General features: G+C 52.7%; 1 protein-coding gene across 11 annotated transcripts; it reads left to right on the plus strand.

The window, feature by feature from the left end:
* Positions 1 to 27,641, plus strand: LOC116755430. Of its 11 annotated transcripts, XM_032634893.1 has the most exons (5): positions 423 to 562; positions 4,187 to 4,287; positions 19,299 to 19,409; positions 20,959 to 21,482; positions 22,191 to 26,104. In XM_032634893.1, the coding sequence occupies exon 5, from the start codon at positions 23,616 to 23,618 to the stop codon at positions 24,552 to 24,554; it is 939 nt and encodes a 312-aa protein (XP_032490784.1). In that variant the 5' UTR covers positions 423 to 562; positions 4,187 to 4,287; positions 19,299 to 19,409; positions 20,959 to 21,482; positions 22,191 to 23,615; the 3' UTR covers positions 24,555 to 26,104. The 11 variants fall into 11 exon arrangements, 9 of the variants coding, with proteins under 9 accessions (XP_032490785.1, XP_032490783.1, XP_032490784.1 ...); XR_004350376.1 differs by lacking the exon at positions 19,299 to 19,409 and adding an exon at positions 27,609 to 27,641 and having other exon boundaries at positions 4,187 to 6,322; positions 21,400 to 25,518; XR_004350377.1 differs by lacking the exon at positions 19,299 to 19,409 and having other exon boundaries at positions 4,187 to 6,322; positions 21,400 to 24,655; positions 24,887 to 26,104.

Consider the following 27,641-nt stretch of genomic DNA (forward strand, 5'->3'; position numbering starts at 1 on the left):
TGAGCGTTCCTCGGAAACCCAGGCTCCACCCGGGCTCCCGGAAGCCTGTACAGAGAGAGCACGGCTACGTGTGTGCCTTCGACCACCCGGACCCGGAAGTGCTTGGGGCACTTCCTCTTCCCTTCCATTGGTGAGAACTAATCACATGGCTCCACTCAGCTGCAAGGAGGCTGGGAAACTGGCGGGGCACCGGCCCCCAGCATAATCACACCTCGGAAAGGCGAGTCAGATGCTGGCGGGTCAGCTGGTCATTTCTACCACTGGCTCAGGCCTCCCCATCTTGGCCTGGTAACGCTTCCTTTACCTTTCCACAATCTCAGCCAGCTTGCGTTGATGTTATGGTCAGATGATCAGATTTGAGGGCCATCTACCATCTGCCTTCAGACCTTCTGTGCCATCTCTTGTATTCTAGTGCTAGATGAGGGGACAGCGGGAAACTCGGCCAAGTACTGGGTTGAACTTTTGGCTAGACTTTGTGGGTGAGCAGACTCTCCCGTATCCTCCACCAGCTGCCTCTCCTGCATTTCGATCTGCATTACCGCTGGGATCACGGAAGCAGAAGGTGGGTGTTTCGATGGAGGCGTCTTTCTAGCTGAAGCAGGAGGGGCTGCTCTAAGACAGGGGCAGATTCTTAGCACCTCTGCCACAGCCCACGGGCCATTGTTAGTTGGCCACTGAGCCCCGAAGAAGCCTCAGAATCCTTCTTAACATAGAGCCCCAGGGGAAAATAAATGAAGGCCAATAAAGTGAGAAAAGCAAAGACTGCTTATTCAGGTCTTGCTATAGCGAGGGAGTCATGTATCACGACTTTCATTTTGGCAGAGACTCAGAGGCAGGCAGGGGAGTGGGTAAGTGGGTTTTTCTTTTTAATTAATTTATTTTACTTATTTATTTTTGGCTGTGTTGGGCCTTCGTTGCTGCGCATGGGCTTTCTCTAGTTGCAGTGAGCGGGCTTCTCATTGTGGTGGCTCCTCTTGCTGTGGAGCACAGGCTCTAGGTGCGCCGGCTTCAGTAGCTGTGGCTCGCGGGCTCTAGAGCGCAGGCTCAGTAGTTGTGGCGCACGGGCTTAGTTGCTCCGCGACATGTGGGGTCTTCCTGGACCAGGGCTCTAACCCGTGTCCCCTACACTGGCAGGCAGATTCTTAACCACCGCATCACCAGAGAAGTCCCAGAGTAGATACGTTTTATAGTGGAAAAAAGGGGACGGATATGCCCTGATTGGAGGCTGCTGGTCTGGGGAAGCTGTAGGAGGGCTAACCAGAAGCAGGCATCCTATGTGATGGGTTAGGGTGTGTAGAGTGGATGCTGGAATCAGTTCCTTACTGCTGATAACTGGTTTTCCAGAATCTCGGCTGTAGCAGTGAGGAAGGGTCTACTCCTTGCAGACAGATATGATGCCTGATACCACCTGGAAGGAAGCTCTCCCTTAGGATTTCGGGAGACGATGAAAGTTGCAAATGGCTGAGCCTACACACAGCATGAAAACTCTGGGGAGCACACTCTGAAGTCACCCACGACGTGGGTATGTCCGACATCTAGAAGAGGCAGGCAGTGGGACCGGAGGATACATGTCCAGCTCCTTCTTGCCAGAGAGCTTGGGGCTTCACCCAGTGATGCTGTGAGGGCAGGCTTTTGCTCTGGTCTCTTCCCTCTTTTCTGCATAGGTGATCCTGAAAGAGCAGTTCTGGGGTCAGTGGCCTGCATTCAAATCCTGGCTTCACCGTGTGGGATCCTGGGCAATCTAACGACCCTTCAGAACCTCCCGATTGTAAAACTGGGGTGATGGCTGTGCCTGCCATGTTGGGCTGTTGGGCGGAATCCACGAGATAAAGGGGGAAGAACACTTTGCCTGGGACCTTCCCTGAGTGACCGCTCGGCAAAGATACCCAAGGATCATGTTACTGTGTTTCTGTCTGTGCCATGCTGCTCCCAACCTGGCCTGTGTGCACCTAAGGGGCTGGAGCTCTTCATCTTCACTGGAGGAACCCTTCCAGCAGAGCGTTTGTGTCTCGCTGCTTTTCCTCCAAGAAACTCTCCAGAAAGAGTTGTCTGTTCCCGGGAGGGCTCTGTTTGCCATGTGTGCCTCCACGATTCTTCCCGTCCTGCTTCTTCATTTGCACGCTTGTTATCCTGGGTCTGTGCTCTCTCCGTAGATGAAGAATGGGCTTCGGTATAATCTGAGTCCCAAACAGGATCCTTTCGTGGCCAGAAATACGGCCCCCAGGACAGTGATCCTGTGGGTATTATTACTGAGCCCGGATCCTGGGATACAGTAGGTACATAACAAAGTCATTCGCAAGCATCAGGTGCCTAGTATGTGCCAGGTACAGTGTAAATGTTTGAAGAGTGGTTTTTCCCCTCTTTATGGACGAGGCTCTGGGGTAAGTGACTTGCCATGGGCCACGGAGGGGCCGAGAGCCATGATTTGAAGGCCGGTCCAGCTCCAGGGATGCCTACTTAACTGCTCCGGTGCCCTGACCTCCTTGGTGGTAGCAATTTCCCTGCTCTCCCCGCCGCACCCACTTGCCTCCCAGCCTCTCCAGCTACAGCAAGTGTGGGGTAAATACTTGTCGTGGTGGAGTTGGAGCACGGACCACTGCTGACTCGTGTAAAATTCTGTATGCGCCCTCGGAGTTGGGGAAAGGGGTGTCAGGGAAGGTTTTGGAGAAGGTGGGACATGGATTTTCTCAAAGACTGGTCACGGCGGCCCTGTCAGGCCTCGTCAGCCCACCAGAAGGGCTGTGTCTAGCCCTCCAGCTGGGGCCTGTGCAGCCAGCGAGCCCAGATTTACCTCTGAAGGACTTCAACACCAGCATTAAGCAACAGTCCCTATGTTTCAGAAGAACCAGCTCAGCCCCGCCCAGCATCTGCTAGAGATTAAGGATCAGTGAATTCGCTCCCCGCCCGCCCCTGCCCTCGAGCTTTACTGGTTTGCTGCGTTCTCTAAATGGACAGTTAAGATTAAAGTGAGTTCCAGGATTTTGTGCAATCCTTGAAGATAAGAAGTCCAGCTGGGGTTTGGAGCAGAATTCTTTGTGCTGCCGAAGCATTTCTGAGAGTCCAGAGTCACAGAGAGGCTGAGCTTCCCACGTGTACTGCTTGCCGTCACCAGCTGGGGGGGGCTGGCGGGGGGCTGGGGCCCAGATCGGATGGCATTTCATTCACTCCTTCATTCAGAGACTTGCTGAGTCCCTGCTCTGGGCTGGTACCTTGCCCAGTGCCGAGAATACAATGATGAGAAAGAAAGAAAAACCAAAAATACCCCCAGCCTGTTCCTGTTCCTGCTCCAGAGAAGCTAGCCCTGTAGAGGAGAGGAGAGATTTAGCCAAGTAGCCGAGAACTGAGTGTAATTACCTGGGCGGGAGGTGCTGAGAAGGCAGGTGCCGGAACCACGGAAGAAGGATTGGGACCAGAGCTCGTCTCGGGGGCTGGGGAGGGGTGGGGGCTTCCTGGAGGAAGCGGCTTTTGAGTCAGATTTTGACGGCTGAGTAGGAACTAGTGAGGGGGAGGGACAGCCTGTGCTCCGTGGCTGGAGGGAGTGGGGCCGGTCCAGGGCTCTAAGGAGGTGAGGCTGGAGCAAAGGCACAGGCGACAGTGGGGAGGCAGTGGGACAGGTTGGTGAGAATGGATGGCCAGCCGGGCTGGAGCAAGGTCCTGGAATGAACCCCGTCGTCTCGGAGAGATGCCGGCGTTTGGGATGGACAGGGGAGCATGGAACATCACCATTTACTGACTGATGAGGCAGTATTTCAATATTTTGTACCCCGTCCCAGTGGTCCCGTGTCCCAGAGGCACTGCAGCCCTGGAGCAATGGGAAGATTTTCATGGGAGTAGAGTGTGCGGTGGGGATGTCATCAGGCGGCATCTGGCTAAGCCCCGCTGACTGCAGGGTGAGGACAGGCTGTCAAGGATGTGAAGGGGACGTACCACCAGGTACCAGGGTCCCACTGTCCTCTGGGCGCGACAGGGCGCCGGACACTCGGCCAGGCTGGGCAGGGTGGACGTGGGGTGGACCTGGAGTGGAGGAGTGCGGCCCGTGCTTCGTGCTGGGCCCTGGGTCTGCCTGGGTGAGTCCAACTTGAAGCCTCCTTTCCTGGCGCAGGTGGCAAATTCGACAGTGTCTCCATCCCTTCGTCGTGTGGTCGATTCTGGGGAATGACTTTGTACTTTTCCTTCTCCTTTTCAGACACAGCTGACCTCTTCCTGCTCAGGAGGGCCTCAGGGCCTTAGTTTGACGTAGACTGGCTTCCCACCAAGTCAGACCCCCAGGCGAAGATTTGGATGCAAGTAAGTTACATTGGCGGTGATGTTAGGAGTCACTCCGAGGCGGGGCCACCGACGGGTGTGTGCCTGACTGAGCGGGCCTCTGAGTCATCCCGATGAGGTTGGTGATGGTGCTGGGGTGCTTCTTGGCCCTTCTCATCCCTTATTCTTCGAGGGTCATTCTGGGGTTTCGATCCCCTGCATTCGTGGACAGAGCAACCCCACGTCAGAGAAACATGGCGAGCAGGGGTCGCTGTGGGAGGGAGCTGTGTGCCAGCGGCCTTGGGGCAGGGTGAGGGCATGTGGGCGGGGCATCCACCCCGTGGGGACGGTCCATCCCTTGCACTGTTCAGATCGCTTGAGGCTCTCTGTAAGCCCATCCTGTCCTGTCTTTGATGCTTCAGTGTGGCGGCTCTTAGCATCCCCCGACGCCCACCCCAGAAAACACCTCCCTTCAGGAGAGCTGGTGGGACGAGCTACAGCACTGTCACTCCAGTGCCCTCCACTGCATCAGCGAGACGCACCGCCCTGCACCCACACCCTGTACCCGCACTCTTCCTGGCCTGGGTTGCTTGCTGTGAAATAACCGCAGCCTTCCAGCCCCAGGGTGGCTGCTGTGATTGTCCACTGACTGTCACCCCCAGGGCGGCAGCCCCAAGAGGGGGCCCAGGACGACGCCTCCCTGCCCCCATTACACAGAGAGGGGGCAGAGAGGTAGGTTGGAGAGACTCCTTTCTTGGCTTCGGGCTCAGCTGCCGAGAGGAACCCAGAGCCGGGTGGCAATTGTCACGTTAGGTTCACAGGGACCCTTGTAAACTGCCCTGAAGGAAGGGTTTCATCCCTGGGGACTGGGACCTCTCATCCTACAGAGTGTGAAGCTGTGGCGTCGGGAAGCGCAGGTTCCCCGGTGGGCACGGGAAGCCGTAGCGAGAAGGCTCACTCCGCCCTCCACACCTTGGTTCGGGGACACGTGTCTTCTAATTACTGGGGTCAGAGCAGTCACTGTACGGTGGCCGTAGGTTCAAAATGCATACTGTACCTTGAAGGACAATGGTTCAAAATATATACTGAATGCTTCTCTTTTCTCTTTCACTTAATATACTTCTATCAAGATGAAATTCACTAACATGTAATCATCCACTTTAAAGTGAGCAACTCAGCGGCATTTAGCGTGTTCACGATGTTGGGTGACCATCCCCTCTGTCTCGCTCTCCAACATTTTTATCGCCCCACGAGAACACCCCACAGCCATGAAATCATCTCTGCCATCCTCTTCCTCCCGTCTCCTGGCAACTGCCGATCGGCTTTCCGTCTCTACAGACGTGCTTATTCTGAATGTTTTATATGCATGGGATCGAACGGTGCGTGGGTCCTCCGCGCCTGGTTTCTTTCACCGAGTAATGTTTTCACGGTCCATCCACGTTGCAGCACGGACCAGTACTACATCCCTTTTTGTGATTGGATAATAGTCCACTGCGCGGGTAGACTGCGTTTGTTTATCCATTCTTCTGTTGCCGGGCATTTGGGCTGTTTCTAGCTTTTGGCTATTAGACACTGTATCTTGAAGGACAGTGTCCTAGCTCCACAGTGGTCGTTGTCAAGCCGAGGCAGTAGCTAAGCCTTTCAGGAGCCTTTTATAGTCTAGCAGGCTGGAGGTTCTGGGTGACAAGGTATGAGACGGGACCAGTGGGTCCCGGGGTCACGGTCCCATTGTCACTCTACCTTCACCATGATGGGGATCTGCTGGCCTGAGGCACATCCTGCTGGACCCTGTGTCGTTGAGTGAGATGCCCTGTGAAGTCGTGGTGAATGCTGTTGGCAGAGGCTGTGTGGACAGGGAAAGAGAACCCACGCCTGGAACACTGACCAATGCAGGAAGGCAAATTGCCTCCAGGGCAGAAAGTCTGATGGTTCTGATATGCTTGCCTTGACACAGGGATGCTGGCTGCTTGCGTGGAGGAATGGCGTCCTGTGCGGGGCTCAGCGGTGGTCTTGCTGCTGACAGTTGCGCACTCAGCAGGGGCAGAAGCTAGAGCCGCCCCGGCAAGAGGGGCCTGAGGTCAGTGGGCCGGTGCAGAGTCCCCAGCCTCACCGGCACGCAGCTCTGTTCCCGCACTCATTGTTCAAACCCTGGGTGATGAGAGAGAGGCTGGCTGACCCTCTCCAGGCGAGCATCCCGCCTTCATGGCTGTGCTCACACCAGTGCCCCCCAGAGACCATCACCTGCAGGGGAGCCCACCTACCTCTCGCCAAGACCTCCGGGTCCCTGCCCTTCCAATCCTGCTCCTTTCAAGCCACTTGTCCCTGCCCCAGAGGCATGGTATATGCTGATCTTCCGCTGCTTCTGCTGCCACACAGAGTTGATGACAAGCTTCCTGCTTGAAGCTCTGTCTTTCAGGGCCACCCCCAAGTGAGGGGGGCTGGAGCATGGTGGGTGCTGTGGTCTTGACGGGCGTGAGTCACTAGGCGGCCAGTGGGTGGGGAGGGGTGGAAATTACCCCGTTAGGAAACCATGAATGGCGTGTGCAGAAGGAAGGCCGAGTGGCCCTGCCATGGAGTCGAGGCAGAATAGGCTGAACCCCCTCCTGTGGTTTTGTCATTTATTGAATGGTGCAAATCCACAGCTATTTTTTTTTTTTTATTGCTCTTGGTAATGCTTTTAAAATTTTGCAATAAACCCATTCAGTGGCAACCAGCAGAAACATGAAAATCGCACTTAAAAAAACGATTGAAGTTTGATTCCTTTTTCTCGAGAAAGTGGAATATTTAACTTGTATGAAATCGGTGTGGACATTGATCTCCAACGTGGGCCAGTGGTGACAACGCTGAGTGGGCGGGAGCCAGAGGGCACGGCTGTGGGTGTGGTGCCAGCTGGTCACCAGTGGGCGGTCCCCCGAAGCCTGGGGCAATGGCACAGGTGCCGCCGCAGGTCAGGGACACGTGACTCTGGAGCCTGTCATTTTCTTCAGAGGGAACGTCTGTTCTTTGAAATGGATTTTGCTTGTCTTTTTATTCCAAGTCTTGTTGTACGCACATCTTCAGAAGAACTTTACGAGCCATTGAGTGAATCCTGTTCAGATTAGCGACATCAGTTGTTTCAAGCAAGAAATCAGTTAAATTAATTCCAAAAATGTTTTGCTTTTTTTTTTAATCCAGTGGATGGAATATAGGTAAAGCATCTGGAAGTTCATTCGAACAAATGTGAAATTGCTGATGTCCTGTCAATCCTGGTGCAAATCCAGTAACAAAACAAACCCTTCAACATTGAAATTTTGTTCATCTTGAAGGGGTTTACAAGATGAATTTGGAAGGATCACAGCACTGTGATAAAAAATACAATATTTTGACTAAATTAAGAAATCCATTATTATTGGGAACTGCTTGTGGTTTGTATGAAATTCCTAATTGCATTTAAGCTAGCTTGATGTGTGGCCAATAGATATAGAAGGTGGAGTCATCAAAATGGACTTCCCTGGCGGTCCAGTGGTTAAGACTCTGCGCTTCCACTGCAGGAGGCACGGGTTCGATCCCTGGTCGGGGAACTAAGGTACCGCATGCTGCGTGGTGCAGCCAAAAAATTAAACTGAACTACAAAATTTGTTTCAAAGGTGATGTGTCATTAAAGAAAAAAACCCTTCAGCGTAGCAGCTTGTACGTTCTCTGTTTGCTGCCTGCCATCTGAGTTCAGAAATGTTTGGGCCATCGAAGAATTACCTGGGATGGTATGGAACGTTTTGGAAAAGGAGTCTTTTGCATTTGATTGAAATTCGCTTGGAGAGCTTTCATCAAACGTTTTGACAAAGAGTCAAAGCACGTGAGCTTCTGAATCTTTTAAGAACTGTAATGATTGAAAACAAAGTTTGCAGAGTTGAGGCCACTGATGCTTATTCCTATGAAAGCAAAGGAGGAAACAGACACATTTAACTGGAGGGCTCAGACAGTGCGTTAGATCTAATTTCAAGTCGTATAATTGTGCTTTGGAAAATCGTACTTGTGGGAAGAATGTTTTGAGGGTGCTTTTAGGTTTAATTGGATACATTTACTTCCTGAAGCTAAATGGAACAAAATTGAGAGAGCTGTTCAAGGGAATCATATGTAGAGACCACCCATCTGAATTTTGCCTGATAAATAGACTTGCCGAAGAAAGGCTCTCTGAATAGAGATGCACCTGAAAGAATATTGGGGTTGAAATATGTACACGTTTAAGTAAAACAAAAACAACAAACCAAGACTCCAAACAAATAAACCTAAGATTGCAAGTATCCTCCATTCAGCAGAAATTGCTTTGAGCTTATCAGGTATCTCAGCATTTATCAAGAATATATTTTCTCTGGGGCTTCCCTGGTGGCGCAGTGGTTGAGAGTTTGCCTGCCGATGTAGGGGACACGGGTTCGTGCCCCGGTCCGGGAAGATCCCACATGCCACGGAGCGGCTGGGCCTGTGAGCCATGGCCGCTGAGCCTGCGTGCTCCGCAACGGCAGAGGCCACAATAGTGAGGCCCGCGTACAGCAAAAAAAAAAAATATATATTTTCTCAAATAGAAATACTATGGTTTACAGAGAAAGGGCTAGCAAAGGCCTCAAGGAATTCAAATTAATTCCCATAAATTTGAATGATCTGACAGCAATTTCATGAAAAACATAAAAAATAAGACCAAATTGGAATAAACACCAGCAGTGAGCGTTAAAGGTCCACGCGGCCGAGATGGGTAATGGACCAAGGATTATAAATACAGACACACATTTTATTTCACTTTAATGTACTCAGATGTATTTTCCTACTTTTGGAAAGCATTTTATTTTGGGACATGGTTGTGGAATCGAACTATTTTACAGAGCCTCCATTACAATACAACCAACTTGCTGGTGAAAGCGCGTTGCCAGCCTGGGTAACGTTGGTTATGGCTGGCACCCCTCCGCGGCTGTGTCCGTACTTATAATCCCTGGTACGGTGCCAGGCACTCAGCTCAGTCATGTGGAACTCTAAAATTGGTGTTTATCTTAATGTGGTCTCAAAAACATTTTTTTTCATGAAATTTCTGGCAAATCATTCAAGTTCATGGGAATCAATCTGACTTTCTTGAGGCCCTCACTAGCTCTTACGCTGTCGACCATCGTATTTTTATTTGAGGAATATCCTCTCGATGGAGTCTGGGATGTCCCGCGGTGGGGATGAACCCAGCGTCACCCTAGCTGGGCTGAGCGAGAGAGATGGCGTCGGCCACGCCACCCTTGGCGCCGTCTGGGGAGCACTGCCCCTCAGGCACCAGCTCTGGACCGTGGCCCCGGGGGCACAGGCCCCTTCAGGTCAGACCGGCTCCTCAGCGTGTCCCTGCAGCCAGGACCCAGTGGCCTCCAGACATCTCTTTCCCTCTGCACCCAGACCCCGGGGGGAAGGCAGGGCCTCAGTCTTAGGTTGTGGGGAGCAGAGGGCTGGCTGCTCCGGGCCAGCTGTGCGACTTGCTCTAGCTTCTGGTGACAGGTGAGCTTGCGGGCTTCAGCGCAGAGGGTTCCGTGGAGGGGCCTCAGGATGGGAGGGGGATGCAGGGACAGGCCGGCCCAGGCCTGAGGGCCACCTTCCATTGTCTCAGAGGGGGGTGCCCGGGGAGCACTGTACTCCTAGGCGTGGGACCGGTGGGCTGGACCCCTGCGAGGATGGACCAGGAGGGTGGTCAGCGGGTGCGGCCACGGGGCCTGGACCCAGCCTGGCTCTTGCTTGCTTTCAGACCCCGGAGCTCACTCAGACTCCTGCGGCTGCTGCAGAGGGCAGGGCCTGAGCTGGGGAGAGCGTCTTGGGGCGGGGTGCCCCTCAGGAGGCGCAGTGCTGCCTCGTGGAAGGCGGAAGTTGGGGACGTGGCGTCTGCAGCCCTCGCCGGCCGGCCTGGTCTGTGGGAGGCCCGGCGGGGTGAGTCATAGGAGCTCAGAGCTGAGCGGAACGGGGCCCAGCTGTTCGCAGGGCCGCGCGGACGTCCCTGTGTTATTGCAAACTGAGCGGGGGTAGGGGTGTGGGCGGGTCCCGCGTGCTGACCTCCCTGGGAAAGGCTGTTGCAGGCCGCAGGCTGCCGGGTGGGTACGGCTCCCCCCGGGTCCAGCCTGCACCGCCTGGCACTGAGGACTCTCCGGGGACCCGAGCCCTTGTGTGCTGGAGCCGGGAGGGTCCTGGGCACACAGCACAGCTGGTCCCCCTGGTCGGGTCTGGGTAGCTGAACCACGTTGGCTGTCTCTCCTGATACGATGGCCTGGGATGGGGAAACCGAGGCACCCAGAAATCAAGTAACAGGCCCAAGGCCCCGAGGTCACCAGGCTTGGAACCCAGAGTTTCCTGGGAATAAATCACTGCTGTCTGTTCTGAGAGCTGCGGTCCAGCCCAGGTGGCGAGTGCTTGGCAGTGACCCAGTGCCCCCGCCAGACACGTAAATTAGGCTGTTTCTCCTACCTAGCAGGAGGCAGCCTCTGGAACCTTCTGCTCCCACCCCGTGGCAGACGTTTCCACCTGATGAGAACTGATGGGCCATGTGACGTTTGGGCCAGATGAGGGTGTTCAGAGGCTCCAGTCCTCCGGGGCTGCAGGAACCCTACACCTCACAGCGAGCAGCGGACACCCACCCTGGCTGCTGGATTCTGGACACCCCTTTCCACACCCGAGCTCCTGCTCAGGAGGCCCTCCCTGCAGACCAGACCCCCCCGCCCCATCCTCTCGGTCCCTCTCTCCCTCCCTGCAAAGCCCCTGGAGACTCCAGGCTCGGAGCCACTGCCTGCATCACCCCATGGCCTTCTCCTCTGTGTCTGTGTCTCTGCTCTTCTCATAAGGACGCCAGTCCTTGGGTTTAGGCCCACCCTAACCCAGGAGGATCTTTTCTCCATCCTTAACTAATTACATCTGCACAGACCCTATTTCCCAAGGAGTCACATTCTGAGGTTCTGGGTGGACACGAATTTGGGAGGGGCACTATTCAATCTACTTTCTCATGAAGAGGCAGAGTTAACCAGAGAACGCAGGAAGCACGGACCTCCTCGGCTTCCTGGTTACCGGCCCCTGATTGACAGGTATGTTAACACTACCTGGCTGGATGTTCGTAACACGAGAGACTTCATTATTTGCATACATTCAGGGCTCATTTAGACTTACCCACTTTTTTTCACCCAACTTTCTATGCACTCCTTCTCTTCTTACAAACATTCCTTCCATCTGGAATCACGTAAGGATATGCCTGGAATTCTCCCTTTAGGATTTCCTGCAGAGATAGTCCGTTGCTGGTGAACTCTCTCTGTTTTGTTATCATCCTGAAAATGTCATTATTTTACCCTCATTCTTAGAAAGCATTTTCGCTGGGTATTTTCTTTCAGCTCATTGAAGATGGCCTTTCACGGGCTTCTGGTTTTCATTCCTGTATTGGACAAGTCAGCCGTTCATGTTACTCTTTAGAAAATAATCTGTCTCCTTCTCTGGCTCTTTTTCAAATACATTTGACCTTTGAACACCACGGGGCTTAGCGACTCCGAACCCCGGCTCCCACCATGCTGTCAAAAATTTGCATATAACTTTTGTACTCCCGCCGGCCGGAAGTCTTACTGATAACATAAACAGTTGATTATACATACTTTGTATGTTATATGTATTGTACATGGTATTTTTTAAATAAAGTAAGCTAGAGAAAAGAAAATGTTATTAAGAAACTTGTAAGGAAAAGAAAATACATTTAGAGTATTTATTTATCCATGCTATGAGTTTACATTATCTGTTTACAGGATGAATTGTCTGCCGGTACCTATATCAATATTGTCTTGTATGATACAAAACACAGTACATGTTAATATGTATTACTAGCACTGGACATCAAAAATGAAAAGATAGCGTGAAAGAAATCGTTTATATGCAGGTATAACGATTCATGCACTCATAACAAAGACACAGCACTGTGATTGCTTTACGGTCACCTGGCGTCATCAATACAATTGCCTCACAGTAGCCTAACCTGACACTAATAAATGAATCGTTCTAAAATGTTTATGGTATACAGTATTACTGTCACATTCGTAATACCGTATTGGAAACATTGTCACGTTAGAAAAAACACCTCTGATGAGAGGCTGGTACGGTTTCCGTAGTATCTTCAATTAGGAGAGAGAGAGAGAGAGAGGCATACGGTAAGGTAATGTAATTCTTTGGAAGCAAAGTTATAAAACAGTAAGAAAACGAACACATTATTAATTTTATATTAAATATCATTCACCCTGTGCCTATGTCAGGATAGAATAGTATCTACATAGATTTTATGCATTCATGATGTGCATCTTTTTCTTAATTTTTTCGACATTTCTAGCTATGTGGTTTGTCTGCGAGTTTTTTCATATTGTCTCGAATCTCCAAACATTTTTCCAATATACTTGTTGGAAAAAAATCTACGTTGAAGTGGATCTGCTCAGTTCAAACCTGTGTGGTTCAAGGGTCAACTGTATTTCTCTTTCTCTCTGTAGCTTTGCTAAGATGAGTCTAGGTGTAGATTCCCTTTTGTTAATCCTACTTGGGGTTCATCGGGCTTTTCTGGGGGATATTTTGTGTGTGTGAGTTCCACCAGTTCTATAAAATTCTCAGACGTCCCCTCTTCAAGTATTGCTCCGAGCTTCTGTTTTTTCTCACCTTCTGGAGCGTGGTTAGACCAAGTCATTCTCTTCTCCATGTCACCAAACCTGACACCTTTCCCATCTTCTTGCCTCTCTATGCTGCAACCTCTATAACATCTCTGCTCTGTTCTTTGGTTCAGTACTGTTCCTTCAGTTGAATTGGATATACTATGAAAATCAAAATCCAATAAATAATTTTAATTAATGTATTTTGTATTCCCAGGTTTCGACTTGTTTTTACCCTATCGGTTCCTTTTGAATAGTTTCCTGTAGATTTTTCCATCTGGCCCTGATTTCTTTAGGCTTGATAGACACGTAGTTGTTTTACAATCTATCTGATTTTTCCAGTATCTGAGCTCTGTGGGTGTGCTTCCTCTCCTGTTACTCACTCTTTGGGTTATGTGCCCTTCTGCGCTTGTACTGAGACCTGTTTACTGTCGTGAGTAGAAAATTTGTGGAATTCCTTTGGGGTCGAGGATAAGTGGGGAAAGTCCACATTTGGTCCTTCTGGGTCCTGGGCCACCACAGAGCCAGGGTCACTTTGAGGTAAATTCATTGACAAGGCTTCTTTGAGTCACTGGGTGATGTGGGTCTGTACTGTGGTCCCAATTTCCAGTGACTCCAGCCCCACGCTCTGTCCTGAGGTGGCTCCCCTGTGGTCCCTGGGGTGGGCCTTTAGTGGGTCCGTTTCTGGTTCACTTGTGTCCTGAGAGTGGGGCTCTTCATGCTCTAGGCTTTACGAGTTGTGCCTCCTGGGGGCTGCCCTGGGCGTGCGGGCCTGGGCTGGGGTCTCTGTGTCTTCCATGAGGCTATTGAAACCCAAGGTCCCTTTGGTTTTTCCACAAGTTCTCGATTAAGAACATGTTCAACTGCACTCACGTCTGCGGGCCTGCCCCCCTTAGACTGTGGCCTCCTTATTCCTTACTATCTTGTTACCTCATTGCTTTAAAAAATTTTTTAAAGCACTTTTGTTCCTCAGCGAGAGATTGGCCTGATTAACCTAATCTGTCCTTTTACCAGAAGTGTTAAGTGAAGGAAACCTCCCACATCCCTGCATCTTCTCATCCATCCATCCAACCGTCCATCCATCCAACCGCATGGAAACAACAGGTTGTTTCCATGTCTTGGCCATTGTAAATAATGCTGCAGCAAACCTGGGGGTGCAGATGTCTTTTGAAGATAGAGATTTTATTTCCTTTGGATAAGTACCCAGAAGTGGAGTTGCTGGATCATATTGTAGCTCTATTTTTAATTTTTTGAGGAACCGCCGTGCTAAGTTCCATAGTGGCTCCGCCAATTTACATGGCTACCAACAAGGGGTTCCCTTTTCTCAAAGTCCTTGCCAACGTTTCTTATCTCTTATCTCTTTGGTAATAGTCATTCTAACAGGTGTGAGATGGTATATCTCATTATGGTTTTGATTTGCATTTCTCTGATGATTGGTGATGTTGAGTATCTTTTCATGTACCCATTGGTCATTTGTATATGTCTTCTTTGGAAAATTGTCTATTCAGTTACTCTGCCAATTTTGAAATCAAATTATTATCAGCTTTTGTTACTTCGTAGCATGCATTCTTTTTTTTTTTTTTTTTGCGGTATGCGGGCCTCTCACTGTTGTGGCCTCTCCCGTTGCGGAGCACAGGCTCCGGACGCGCAGGCTCAGCGGCCATGGCTCACGGGCCCAGCCGCTCCGCGGCATGTGGGATCTTCCCGGACCGGGGCACGAACCCGCGTCCCCTGCCTCGGCAGGCGGACTCTCAACCGCTGCGCCACCAGGGAAGCCCAGTAGCATGCGTTCTTAATATAACTTAGCTATTAGTCCTTTATACGATTTGCAAATATTTTCTCCTATCCTGTAGGTTTTGCCTTTTCATTTTGTGGATGTTTTCCTTTGTTTTGCAGAAGATTTTAGTTTGATGTAGTTCTCCTTGTTTATTGTTACTTTTTGTTGCCTTTGCTTTTAGTGTCAAATCCAAAATCTTTGCCAAGCTTGTTGTCCTGGATCAACTTCTTCCAAAGTTCTGCTAATGTTGATATTTTGATCTCTTCCCATGAATCAAGAATGTTCTTAATGGTATCTAGAATGGTGAACACTTTCTAGAAAGCTTTCAATTTACTTGGCCCCAGCTGCATCAAAGGAACCACTGTGTGTGGCAGCTGTCACCTTACAAAACGTATTTTTTAAGAAATAAGACTTGAGAGTGGAAATTCCTCCTTGATCCAGGGGCTACAGAACGCATGCTGTGTTAGCAGGCCTGGAAACAACACTGATCTCACTGTATATCATCTCCATCAGAGCTCTGGGGTGACCAGGTGCATCGTCAATGAGCAGTACTATTTTGAAGGGAATCTTTTTTTCTGAGCAGTAGGTCTCAACAGTGGGCTTGAAATATTCAGTAAGCCATGTAGTTAACGGATGTGCTGTCATCCAGGCTTTGTTGTTCCATTTAGAGAGCACAGGCAGAGTAGATATAGCATTATTCTTATGGGCCCTGGGATTCTGGGAATGGTAAATGAGCACTGACTTCAACTTACAGTCGCCAGCTGCATTAGCCCCTAACGAGAGAGTCAGCCTGTCCTTTGAAGCCAGGCATTGACTTCTCCTCTCTGGCTACGAAAGTCCCGGATGGTGTCTTTCGCCTGTTGAGTCTGTTTTGTCTACACTGAGTATCTGTTGTGTAGTGTGGCACCTTCATGAACGATCTCAGCTAGATCTTCCGGATAACTTGCTGCAGCTTCCCCATCAGCACTTGCTGCTTCTCCTGGCACTTCGACGTTACGAGACGGCTTCTCTCCTTAAACCCCTTCAGCCAACGTCTGTCAGCTTCAGACTTTTCTTCTGCAGCTTCCTCGCCTCTCTCAGCCTTCACAGAATTGAAGAGCGTTAGGACCTTGCTCTGGATGAGGCTTTGGCTTAAGGGAACGTTGGGCTGCTCTGATCTTCTATCCAGGCCACTCGAACTTTCTCCATACCAGCCATAAGGCTGTTTTGCTTTCCTATCATTCGTGTCTTCACCGGAGCAGCGCCTTCAATTTCCTGCAAGGACTTTCCTTTCCCTTCACACCTTGGCAAACTGTTTGGTACAAGAGGCCCAGCTTTAGGCCTATCTCAGCTCTTGACATGCCCTTCTCACCAAGCTTCGTCATTTCTAGCTTTTGATTTAAAGTGAGAGCCGTGCAACTCTTCCTTTCACTTGAACTCTTGGAGGTCATGGTAGGGTTATTAATTGGCCTAATTTCAATACTGTTGTGTCTCAGGGCAAAGGAAGGCCCTAGGAGGGAGAGAGAGAGACAGGGAACAGCCGGTCGGTGGGCCAACCAGAACACACACATTGATCGATTCAGTTCACCGTCTTATATGGGTGCCGTTCATGGCTCCCCAATTACGATAGTAACCTTGAAGGTCACAGATCACCATAACGGATATAACATTAATGAAAAAGTTTGAAATATTGGGAAAATTCCCCAAATGTGACACAGAGACACAAAATGAGCAAACACTGTTGGAAAAATGGTGCCGATAGACTTGTTCAACACAAACCTTTAATTTGTAAAAAACACAGTATCTGCAAGGTGCAGTAAAGTGAGGTCTGTCTGTATTGAAAGGACTATCTCTTCTCTATTGTATAGTTTTGGCTCCTTTGTTGTAAGCGAATAGACCATATATATGTGGGTTCATTTTGGGGCTCTCTATTCTGTTCCCTTGGTTTATGTGTGTGTTTTTATGCCTGTACCATACTGTTTTGATTACTATAGTTTTGTAACATAATTTGAAAGCAGGAATTGTGATGCCTCCAACTTTGTTCTTCTTTCTCAAGGTTGTTTTGGTTATTTGGTTTCATACAAACTAGGATTGTTGGTTCTTTTTCTTTTTTTTTGGCTGCGCCACATGGCTTGTGGGATGTTCCCTGACCAGGAATTGAACCCAGGCCATGTTAGTGAAAGCCTGGAATCCTAACTACTAGGTCACCAGGGAACTTTCCTGGTGTTTTTTGTTTTTTTTAATGACTGTTGTTTTATTTTATTTATTTATTTTAAAAAATGCACCATTTCATTTTATTTTTATTTACTGCTTTTTAGGCTGTGCCACACAGCATGTGGGATCTTAGATCCCTGACCAGGGATCAGACTTGCACCGCCTGTAGTAGAAGCACAGAGTCTTAACCACAGGACTGCCAGGGAAGTCCCTGTTGGTTCTATTTCTATGCAAAATGCCATTGGAATTGTACCGAATCTGCAGATTGCGTTGGGTCGTATGGACATTTTAACAACATGAATTCTTCCAATTTATGAGCATGGAATGTCTTTCCATTTATTTGTATCTTCTTTAATGTCAAAGAAAATTATTTAAAGCTTGAAAATAAGAAAAAAAAAAAAAGCTATCCTTTCTAAGTCATCCTGGGGCATTATTTAAGGCCACACAAGGAATTTTCTTATCTAGAGAATGTGCCTGTGGACTTTGCTGTTTGCTATTAATTAAGAGTTTGGACTTTGTGAAGTTATGTTAACTTGAAGAGTTGCATCCGGCGTAAGGTGACCCCCAAGGGTTACAGTTCTCCTGCCGGTGGGACCCTGACCTGTGTCACCTTTAACTCACCTGCCCTGATCCTCAAACTGTTGCAGCCTCTTTTTGGTTCCTGTATTAATGAGCTAATGAATCGTTGATCCATATTCATTTTATATCTGTGTGACAGCCTTGCTTTCAGTTTTCTGAAAGTTCCGCTCTGACAGCCTCAGAGAAGAGTGAGAAACCTGCAGCTGTGTCCTGTGCAGAGATCACATGCTGTTGTTGGGTCTCGGGCCAGACCAGACCCCCGACGCCTGTGGCCCCCCTGCACTCAGCTCCCCCGTCACACAGGGCCCATTATACCATTGGTCGGAGGTTCTCCTAAGGACCAAATGAGACCCCATTAAGCTCTGCGGTAAGAGCTATAATAATGATAGTAGGAGGAAGCCTGAGTCTCCATCACCTCCACCCATAACAGGGAAGGCCCCATTTAAAACCTGGGGCGGGGATCAAACAGACACCCTCGACCCTCTGCCTGCTGGATCCTTATACGTGGGTGGTCCTCAGAGCTGAGCTCCCAGGTCAGCAGCCCCAGGCCTCTGGCTTATCAGGAACTGGCTCCCTCATTGTTTAAACAGCTTTATGAGACGTAATTCACACGCAGCATGGTTCTCCCACTTAAGGGGTCCATGGCGTGAGTGTGGTCACAGATGTGTGCCGCCATCACTACTCTCAATTTTAGGGTACTTTCAGCACCTGGAAGGGCATCCCACGCTTTGTAGCTGTGACCCCCTAGCCCACGCCTCCACCCACTCATCTGCTCTCTGTCTTTATGGATTCGCTCCTTCTGGACATTCCATGTGAATGCAATCATCTAATCTATGGTCTTTGGTGACGGCTGGGAGCTGGGGGAGACTGCAAAGCACCACCGAGGAGGAATGGCGGTGACCCTGCCAGGGCGGAGGGAGGGGAGCCTCGGACCCCCAGCCACGGCTCCGGGACAGCTGGTGGCCCTTCATTCATCCCACTGGCATTTCCTGAACGCCAACCGTGTGCTTGGCGCCATGTCGGAGGTTGGGAGACGCCCGTGAACAAGGCACAGGCGGTGCCGACCCTCCCTGGAACCCCAGCCCAGGGGGGAGCGGTGACCACTCAGGGAGGTGAGGACCGTGACAGGGCAGCTGTCCTGGTGCCTCTGGTCACCTTGGGTCCACCCAGTGGAGGGCCGCTCGCGAGGTGCCTCCTGAGGCGGGTCTAAGCCTGGACGAGGCGCCATCTGTTTTTACTTTGCCGCCGCCTGGGCCAGAGTGATGTCATCGGAGCTCTCGGCCTGGCGGGTGCTGGCGGCCGGCCACCGTGACAGCTCGACTGGGAACCCCAGCTGATGAAGAGGGCTGTGGCCGTCCAGGCCCCAGTGGGGACCGAGGCCTGGTCCAGGAACCCTGGCCTGAGCCGATGGGCAGGGGTGGGGTCTCCCTCCTGCTGGGATGAGGGGCTAGGCTGCTGCGCTCCCCCTCCCACAGCCCCTCACCACCCTCATGTTGCTAAAGGGCTGGCGGCAGGCCAGCCTGGCCGGGCTCTTTGAGCTGAGGCCCGGGCCCAGCCCTGTGGGGAGGCTGTCCCCACTCCTTGAGGGTTTATCCCCCTTCTGCTGCCCGTGACTGCAGGGCAGGGCCACTGGGGCCACTGGGCCAAGAGTGTGGGCTGCCAAGGGCCTCAGGCTGGGCCACACCGAGCCCTGCACGGATGGGTCGAGAGTCCTGAGGTGTCGAGTGGCCTGAGATCTCCAGCTCTGGCCCTGACCCTGTGTTTATGAGCTGACAGCGACCGCCCCACCCCGTGCCAGCCCAGGAAAGCAGGTCGTCACCTTTAACCCTCCAGGTGTCCGTGTCCCCACTTTACAGATGAGGAAGCTGAGGCCCAGAGGCCTCGTGCAGAGTGGAGACTGAAACTCACGTCTGGCTGACCCCAAAGCCATGCTCTTGGCTCTGCCCACGTGCTGTTACTGGCTCAGGGTAAGGAGTCCTGGACGGCGAGGTCCTGAGCCCTTTTCCATCTGCAGTGTGTGGCCTTGGGGACAAGCAGCCTCTGAGTTGCAAGGTCCTCTCCTTACAAAGTGGGGTGGTGGTGCTGGTGACACTTTCCTAGCGGCTTGTTGGGGGAGGTTGGGTGAGATGACGGATGTCTTGGGGCCCACATTTGAAGAGCCGGGGGAGGACATGGCGGGAGGGCCGAGCCCCCGCAGGTCACAGCGTCTCTGGATGAGCACCAAGTCTGGGAGAGGTGGCTGGGGGATGTTGACGTGGCCCGGCTCGCAGGGGATGTGAAGCTGGGGCAGGAAGGTAGACGGAGCCCACCTCCCGGGCCCGCTGGGCCTGCCCAGAGCCTCCCCCTGGGGAATCCTGCCCCCTCTCACCTGCTACACACCCCTGGTTGACAACATGTTAACAGATGCTCCTGCTTCAGGGTAAGTGGCCTCTCCGTGGTGCTTGCATGCACCCTCGAGGGGCTTTCTGGGAGAGCGCGTTAACACGGCGTGACTGTAGCCGAGGACGCCCCTGGCGGGGTGCGGTCCACTGGATGCCACGTTTGGGCTGACTTTACTGCCGGCTCCTCAGGTTTGGAGGCCCTGTAGCCAGGTACGCAGCGTCCCCGCCACATCCCACGCCCACCTGGCCTCTGCCCGCTCTTTCTATTGGCCTATGTTTTTTTTTTTTTTTTTTTTTTTTTTTTTTTTTTTTTTGCGGTACGCGGGCCTCTCACTGCTGGGGCCTCTCCCGTTGCGGAGCACAGGCTCCGGGCGCGCAGGCTCAGCGGCCATGGCTCACGGGCCCAGCCGCTCCGCGGCACGTGGGATCCTCCCGGACCGGGGCACGAACCCGCGTCCCCTTCATTGGCAGGCGGACTCTCAACCACTGCGCCACCAGGGAAACCCTGACCTATGTTTTTATTCCCTAAAAGAGGCTGCCGTTTGCATTTGTGCTACCCCTTCCAGGAGGCCTTCTCTCTGTGGGTCACAGCGTGGGCGTCCTGCTGGGCCTCTCTAATCTCGTTCTTCAGTTAATCTTATCCCCTAAGCCAGCCTGCAGGCCATTTAAACGTCTGTGGGCTGTTGACCTGGAGAGACATTTCCCAGACTAACCACGCCCCACCTCTCTTCCATACTTTGAACTCTTCATTATCCTAAATGATACGGCTGAGAACATCTTTGTATATAGAGCTCCTCTCCCACCCATTCCAAAAAAATGATTTTCCCTTGGACGGACTGAAAGGCTCTGAGCCGCTAACTGCCTCTCTGTGCGTCCCCAGGGCACTCGGGGGACACGGAGCTGGGTCCATCACCCCCTGGCTTCCGCTGCTAGGCTTCTGACCCAGACTCCCGTGGGCCGTGGGTGCTGAGCTGCCCCCGCCCTGGCCTGTGAGCCGGCCTCCTGCCCTCTGACTCGCCCGGCTTTGTTCAAAGTGTCTTTTTGGTGCTTGAACTATTAAAAGAGAAAGAATTCTGTCTTCTTTCCCGCCTGGAAGGCTAAAATGTCCCTTGTGTTTCTTGCCTTTTCCATTTAGGGAAATGTCAGCCCGGGTTCATTGTCTGCATCTCCCCCCACCAGCCCCCCACCTTGGCTTCAGCCTGAATCCTGCTCTTCCTGCCGGGTGAGAAGCACAACTTCTCAGCCTCAGCAAGTGCGAGAGCGCCCTTGGAGGGGCAGGTGCGCCTGAGATGGTGGTGCCCCTTCCTGTCCTGGGCCCTGTGGGTGCAAACCCACGGCAGGCCGGTTGTTTCCACAGACCCTCAGGCCAGGCTCTTGTGGTTCCGGGCCGGCCCCTGCACGTGGATCCTCTCTTGGACCCATTTCTCAGACTCCTGATCAAGTCCTGCTTCCCACACCCCCTCCGGTCCTCCCGGAGCTCCAGCCCTGGGCTGTTACTTTCACATATGGTTCTCACCCCATCAGACCCAGCGGCCCTTTTCTAACAAATATTTTTACCGGTTCCTTTATGATCCAGAAATGAAATGCAGAGATGATACAGCTACTCTCACACATAATCCTGTGAATGAAGAACGTTGCCTGCCACTTCAGTAAACAGAGGTTGTTACAGCCATGGAGCCATCACAAGTGGGAGAGATGAATGTCTGTTGTTTGCAGCCCCCCGCTTGTGGTCACTTGTTACAGCAGCCCCAGGACATTTTCACGCCAAGTCAATCAACTCGTGGTGCAAAGGAGCTGCTTTAAACGGCTTCCCGGGCGCTGCTCTCCATGGGCCTCTGTCGTGGGTGCTCTCAGCAAGCCCTTTACACAGAGCAGCAAACAGGCTCAGAGATGCTGGGCGACCTGTCCAGGGCACACAGCCAGGAAGAGGGCGCTGGGTTCCAACCCATGTCTGTCTGACCCTGGGTGATGCACTCAGCCTGTTTTGTCTCTGGGTCCCATCAGGGGCGCAGGGGTGGGTGACGTGGGTGCCCTCCGCCCCTCCCTACATTCAGGGGGTCCCTCCTGGCGCCTTCACTGGCTTGTGCCCCAGCCCCACCTCTCCCCGGGACCTTGTTGGGGAGGGGGCTCTGTCCTCTCTCTGTGCCAATAAGGCCACCGCTCCTGGCGCTAAGTAACCAAGACACAAACCTGAACCGTGGCCCCTGCTGTGGGCTGGGCAGCGTGGGCCTGTGTGGGCTAGGGGTGTCCAGGGCCTGGGCCCAGCAGGAGGGCCGGGCGGTGGCTCTGGGCCCTGGGTTGGCCTGTCCTCCTAGTGTTTGTGTGACGGCCGCAGGGCTGGCCCTGATCGCTGGGGACGTGTCTCAGCAGGTCTGAGGGTTCGCCGAGTTTCCTGAGCTCCGCTGCAGGGCCTGGCAGGAGCTGCTTCTCGGGTCAAGCGCCGAAACTCTCCACACCCATGCAATTCCCAAGAAGAACAGTGCTAACCCATTAAATAAGTGTGAGCGTGTCTACGGGGTTTGGTTTTGGCCCAAATGTTGTTATTCCCCCAGAAACCCCCGTTATTCACGTTTTGCCCGTTTATGTTTGGGTATCCAGGCAGATGCCCGCTCTGCCTCCCGGGGAGAGGGGCTGCGTCGCCCCCGAGCTGACCGCCTGCATCCCCCTTGCCCGGCCCGAGGCCCACGGGGACCCTGAGGTGGGCGGGGGGAGGAGCTGCAGACTGCCTTTCCTCCACCCCTTTCAGGCCAGGGTGGGCATCTGCCCTCTTCTGTCTGCCTCTCCGTCTTCTCCTCCTCACCCCCCATTTTTTATTATTATGAGGGTTTTCAAATGTTCCACATTTCAAACAGAAAGGGAAAAAAACCCAACAGGCCCACGCTGGCCCATGAGGCCACCACCTGGCCTCAGCGACGCCCTGACAGTCTTCTCCCGGCTCCCTCCTCATGGGCGGGAGGTGGGTGTGTGCATGCAGGGTCTCTCAAGCATCCTTCTCCCTGCTGATGGGGTAACAGCTCCCACCGGGCTCTCCTCCCCAGTCTCCCCCTCCCTGGCCAGACATTTGTAACCAGTCCCTCTACATAATGTGCTCAGCTACCCAGGCTGCCGGTGCTTCTGTCCGGACCCTGATGGATGGATAGCCGCGGGAGGCTTCTGCCCCTCCTCCCCTCCCGCTTTTCCTCTTCTCATTTGAAAGAAAGTTGCAGACATCCCATGCTTCACCTCCAAACCCTCTGGCTTTTTTTGCCTCCGCTAAAAAGGAGGTCACGCTCCATCATCAGCGTGATACCGTCCTGGCCCTGGAGAACTTTGCAATCTCCTCACTCCGTCTATCTTTCATTTCTTCAGTTGTGCAGGGAGGCACTTTCTGGCTTTCTGGGTTTGGGGATCTAGAATGTAATTCGCATCTCCCGCTTGGCTCCGCCTCTGATCTATTTCACGGGAGAACACCCCCCGCCCCCTTCACGTTTTCCCAGGACACTGACTCATGGACGTTTTGGAGAGCAAGCCGGTCGCCTCGTGCACTGTCGTAGTCTGGATGTCCTCGGGCGTCGTTTTCCCTGCTTCCCCTGTCCCCTGTGTTTCAGCTGCAAAGGCTGGATGAGGTGAAAGTGAACGTTTTTGAAAAGATCACTTCCTGTCCCACCTGGCATCACATCACGGGCCTTTCTGAAGCTGGCAGATTGCTTCAGTGGACACTCGCCAGGTTCCCCCTGCTGTGCCAGGAACATCCAGGACCCGGCTCCTCCCTCTTCCTTGCTGCAGGCCGGGGCCTGGGTGCTGCTGTGGTGTATGTGGCTGCCCCGTCTTGGCTCTGCTGGAGACCCCACACAGCCTTCAGGGCTGCTGGCGCCGCCCTGTGCCGGGTGGTCACGGAGCGCCCTTGCTGCCTTCCGGCCCGTCGGACCTTCAGCAGAGGGAGGCTGGCCCAGGTCTGAGGGGGGTGGCCTGGGGTCTGCAGCTCTGCCTCGCGCTTTCCGCAGCCTTGCGGACACTTCTGACTGGACAGCGTGCAGCTGGGATGACCGAGTCGCAGGTAATGGTGAGGGGGTCAGGAGTTTTCTCCATCTCCAAGGCCTCAGCTGTGCCCTCTCCTCCGTCTCTCCTTCTTCCTCCAGGGAGCCCGCCTGGTTTCAGACATGCTGCAGGAGAAGGCAGAGCTGGGGCCTCTCGTCCAAGACTTCTCACTGCCAAGCTGCAGAGGTCCACAGCCCGAGATGCACTGACCAGCTGGCAGCTCTGAGCCGTGTTCGAATCCCAGCCTTGAGATGCAGCCAGAGCTGCTCAGATGTTTCCACTCAGGGTTTGGCAAAGATGTCCCGACAGGGAACAAAAGCTAGGAAAGGCAGCGGCCTGGGGGTCGAGGGCAGGGAGAAGGGCTGCTGCCCTTTGGGAGTTTGCTCTTGGGCCTCCGCCGGTCTCCTCCTCCGAGGGTGCGGCCACGACAGGCAGGCAGGGGGCGCGGGGCGGGAGCGGCCCTCCGACCTCCCCGGGATGCCGGCTCTAGCCGTCGCTTCTGGGGTTGGTCAGTTTGTGTTACACAGAGCCACCTACAGAGCCAAGGGGGACAAAACTTTTGTGTGTAACCCAGGGAAACAGAGAATCCACAGCCTGGGCAGCTCCCGGGTGTGGGCCGCCAGTGAGGGGTCCCGGAGCCCAGGAGCTGGGAGTCGGTGGTGTCGTGGAAAGAGGTCTTTGGCTGCCAAAACTCAGAAAGAGCTGGACGACTAGACCAATGCTAACGCAGAAACCCCCAGCTCACCTTCATCCGCCGTGCGTTCTCAGGAGAGTTACGAGTTTAAAAGAGCCCAAACTTCATCCTTTCAATTCAGGTATTTTCTTAATGGAAATCTCGCCTCCCTCCATGAGGATTTTAGGCAGCTCCCGGGAGATGCGTAGAGCAAAGTATACAGTGTGGAAGCAGGAAGAAAACTCAGGGCCCAAAGTCTGGAACCAGAGGGGGTGATGATTGCACAACATCGAGAATTTCGTAAATGCCCTTGAAGTTTCCGCTTTAAAGTGGTTACAATGGTAAATTTTATGTGATGCGTTTTCTACTACAGTAAAATACAATATTAAAAGAAAACAAGAGTCCGGGCCAGGGAAGATTGTCATTGGAATGGGTGCAATGGAAGAGGGCTTTTCACCAAAAGGCCTTCCCAGCTGATGAAACGGAGGCGGGGTTTGCTCTCCACTCTTCCGTCAGCAGCCAAAGGGCAAAGAAAACCACATTCATATCCTTCTGAAAATAGAAGCTGAGCCCCTACGGTGTCAGGCCTGCGTGGGGGACACAGTGCTGGTAATGATGAGACCAAAATATCCCTGCCCTTGGGGATCCCGCGGTGGTAGGAAGCCCTTTATACAGCTGCCCCTCGTGGTGAGGACAGCAGCGTGATTTCCACGGGGGGCGTCTGTTTTCAGGCCCTGGACTCTCCAAGAAATCTCCCCCGGCCTCCTACGGGGAACAGGGTCCAGAATTGGGCACCACGCAGGAGACAAGGAAATAATCTGATAATCTATGGACTTTGAATCAAGAAACTCAAATGAAAGAAAAGTTGGGCTTATGACACAACAGGACATGCACTGAAAGTGACAGGCCTGGAAGACGGCAAGACGCCCAGAGAAGGGGGCTGCAGACGTTCCAGAAACTTCCTGGAGGAGAGAACGCTGAGGCAGACGCTCGGGGCCAAGGGAGGTCTGTGTGTGCAGGGGGATCCATTTTGTCACCTTCCCCCACCCCGTTCCTAGGCAACCGTGCATTTGCAGCCTGAGGATCTACGCCCTGGCAGGAGAATTGGGGGGGGCTGCTCCCGTGTCCTCACAGGGGCAGGTAGCGTGGTGGCCGCTTCCCCAGAGAGCTGGGGAGGCTGCAGCGACCTTTGTGACCCAGTCTTGGAAGCGACGCAGGCCTGCTTCAGGGCGGGAGGGGACCAGCGTCCTGGCGGCAGGAGGAGGGGAAGTAGAAGACGGAAGAGGGGCTGTGATCAAAGCGCTCACAGCTGAGAAGGGGCGACAGTTGATGACAGGCATGCGTCCTGAGATTCGGGAAGCTGGGTGACGAGAGGTGAGCCACCGCAGACACACGATAGCACGCTGGGGCTATGAACGGAGAGAAGGTCCTATGTAATCAGACAGACAGAAAAGACTGATTCCCCATCAAGGACAACCATGCTGACAACAAACTCTCAAAGAACAGCAACGGGAAGGCATCTCCTAAGTGCTCCCCAAACAACACTCCCCTTCCTTCCATCATATACCCATGAAAGGCCATTTAAAAAACGTTGGATAGGGCTTCCCTGGTGGCGCAGAGGTTGAGAGTCCGCCTGCCGATGCAGGGGACATGGGTTCGTGCCCCGGTCCGGGAAGATCCCACATGCCGCGGAGCGGCTGGGCCCGTGAGCCATGGCCGCTGAGCCTGTGCGTCCAGAGCCTGTGCTCCGCAGCGGGAGAGGCCACAACTGTGAGAGGCCCGCGTACCGCAAAAAAAACCAAAAACAAAAAAACAAAACAAAACAAAACAAAAATGTTGGGTAAAGACAATGTCAGACAAACAAGATCTGAGTTAGAGCCCCACAGACGCTCAGGAAAAGGACTCAGAAAATATATCATTCAGGAGGAAAGAGAATGATCCAAAGGGAGAAGGAGACGTCAGAAGGAATGGTTTGCAACGGTTTTGTTTAGAGTTTCTCACACGTTTGCCAAACACAGAAGGAGGCTGTGCTTGGAGGTCAGGGAGGGAGGGGTGGGGGTGGGCTCGGGCACAGCCTGCATCCCCTGCAGGCAAAGTGGCCACCACTGTCCCAAGGGCGCTCCTACACGCCTGCACACGCACACACGCATTCAGTCAGACGGGTGCTGCTGTTGGAAGAAATGGTAAAAATAAGAGACCCGGCCCAACACCAGCCTTGTCCGCTGTGACTGTAGAAAACAAATCTCATTTGAGGGATGAAAAAGATAGAACTCAAATACCAGCCAAGAATAACAAGAAAGGTGGGAGGGGTTGATTGGAGTGAAAGTATTTTAGATTCCTCTTCTTGTTTCAGGGAAAGGTAGAGAAATCAATTTTCAGCTTAGATAGGCACGTCAAACCTATAAGGATAGCTGCTAAAAACAAACAGTGTGGAAAAAGCAGCAGAGGGGAAAAACAGAACTGAAGAGAACCTCAGTCCATAGAAAGGCAGGACAGGGTTGGGCGGGGAGCCTGGAGGGGTCAGGATGGATAGCAAAAGCGCAAGGAAGACAGAGTGATTTCAAAGACTGGGTCACAAAGGTCACCCGTCATCACACTAAACATAGAAGGACAAAACGTACCAGTTAAAAGATGCTGACCGATTGGAGAAATATATCAAACCTAGGCTGTGCTGTTTACATAAGAAATTCCTCACTAGGGAAGAAAACAAAGGCGGGGCCACCAAGGACCCGGATCCTTGGCAAGTGAAGTCTTGGGTCACCCCACCAGCAGAGATCATGCAGAGGTCAAGGGGCAATGGAACCCTAGGTGGAAGAAAGCCCCACATTGTTCCTGTCCCCCCTGCCCCTTTCAATTTGCCCTGCAGGACAAGCGCTGGTACAGCTGGTTGTACGTTTTGGGGGGGAGCGTGTCCTGTAATCATACTGACACTGCCCACGATGATGTGGCAGCTCCTGGGACATGGTCCATCCTCTGTGCTGGGGACATGAGCTTTTCAACCAGAGGGAGGACAGGACTGGGTGAGTGTTGAGGGGCAGAGGGGTGGAATGTGTCTCATGTTTGTTTTTTTTTTTTTTTTTTTTTGCGGTACGCAGGCCTCTCACTGTTGTGGCCTCTCCCGTTGCGGA

The sequence above is a fragment of the Phocoena sinus genome, chromosome 6, assembly GCF_008692025.1.
Source record: "Phocoena sinus isolate mPhoSin1 chromosome 6, mPhoSin1.pri, whole genome shotgun sequence".
In the NCBI taxonomy this organism is placed as follows: domain Eukaryota; kingdom Metazoa; phylum Chordata; class Mammalia; order Artiodactyla; family Phocoenidae; genus Phocoena; species Phocoena sinus.

Excerpts from the sequence above, each read along its gene's own strand:
- LOC116755430 (XM_032634894.1), top strand. The coding sequence starts at position 23,616 with ATGTGGCTGCCCCGTCTTGGCTCTGCTGGAGACCCCACACAGCCTTCA.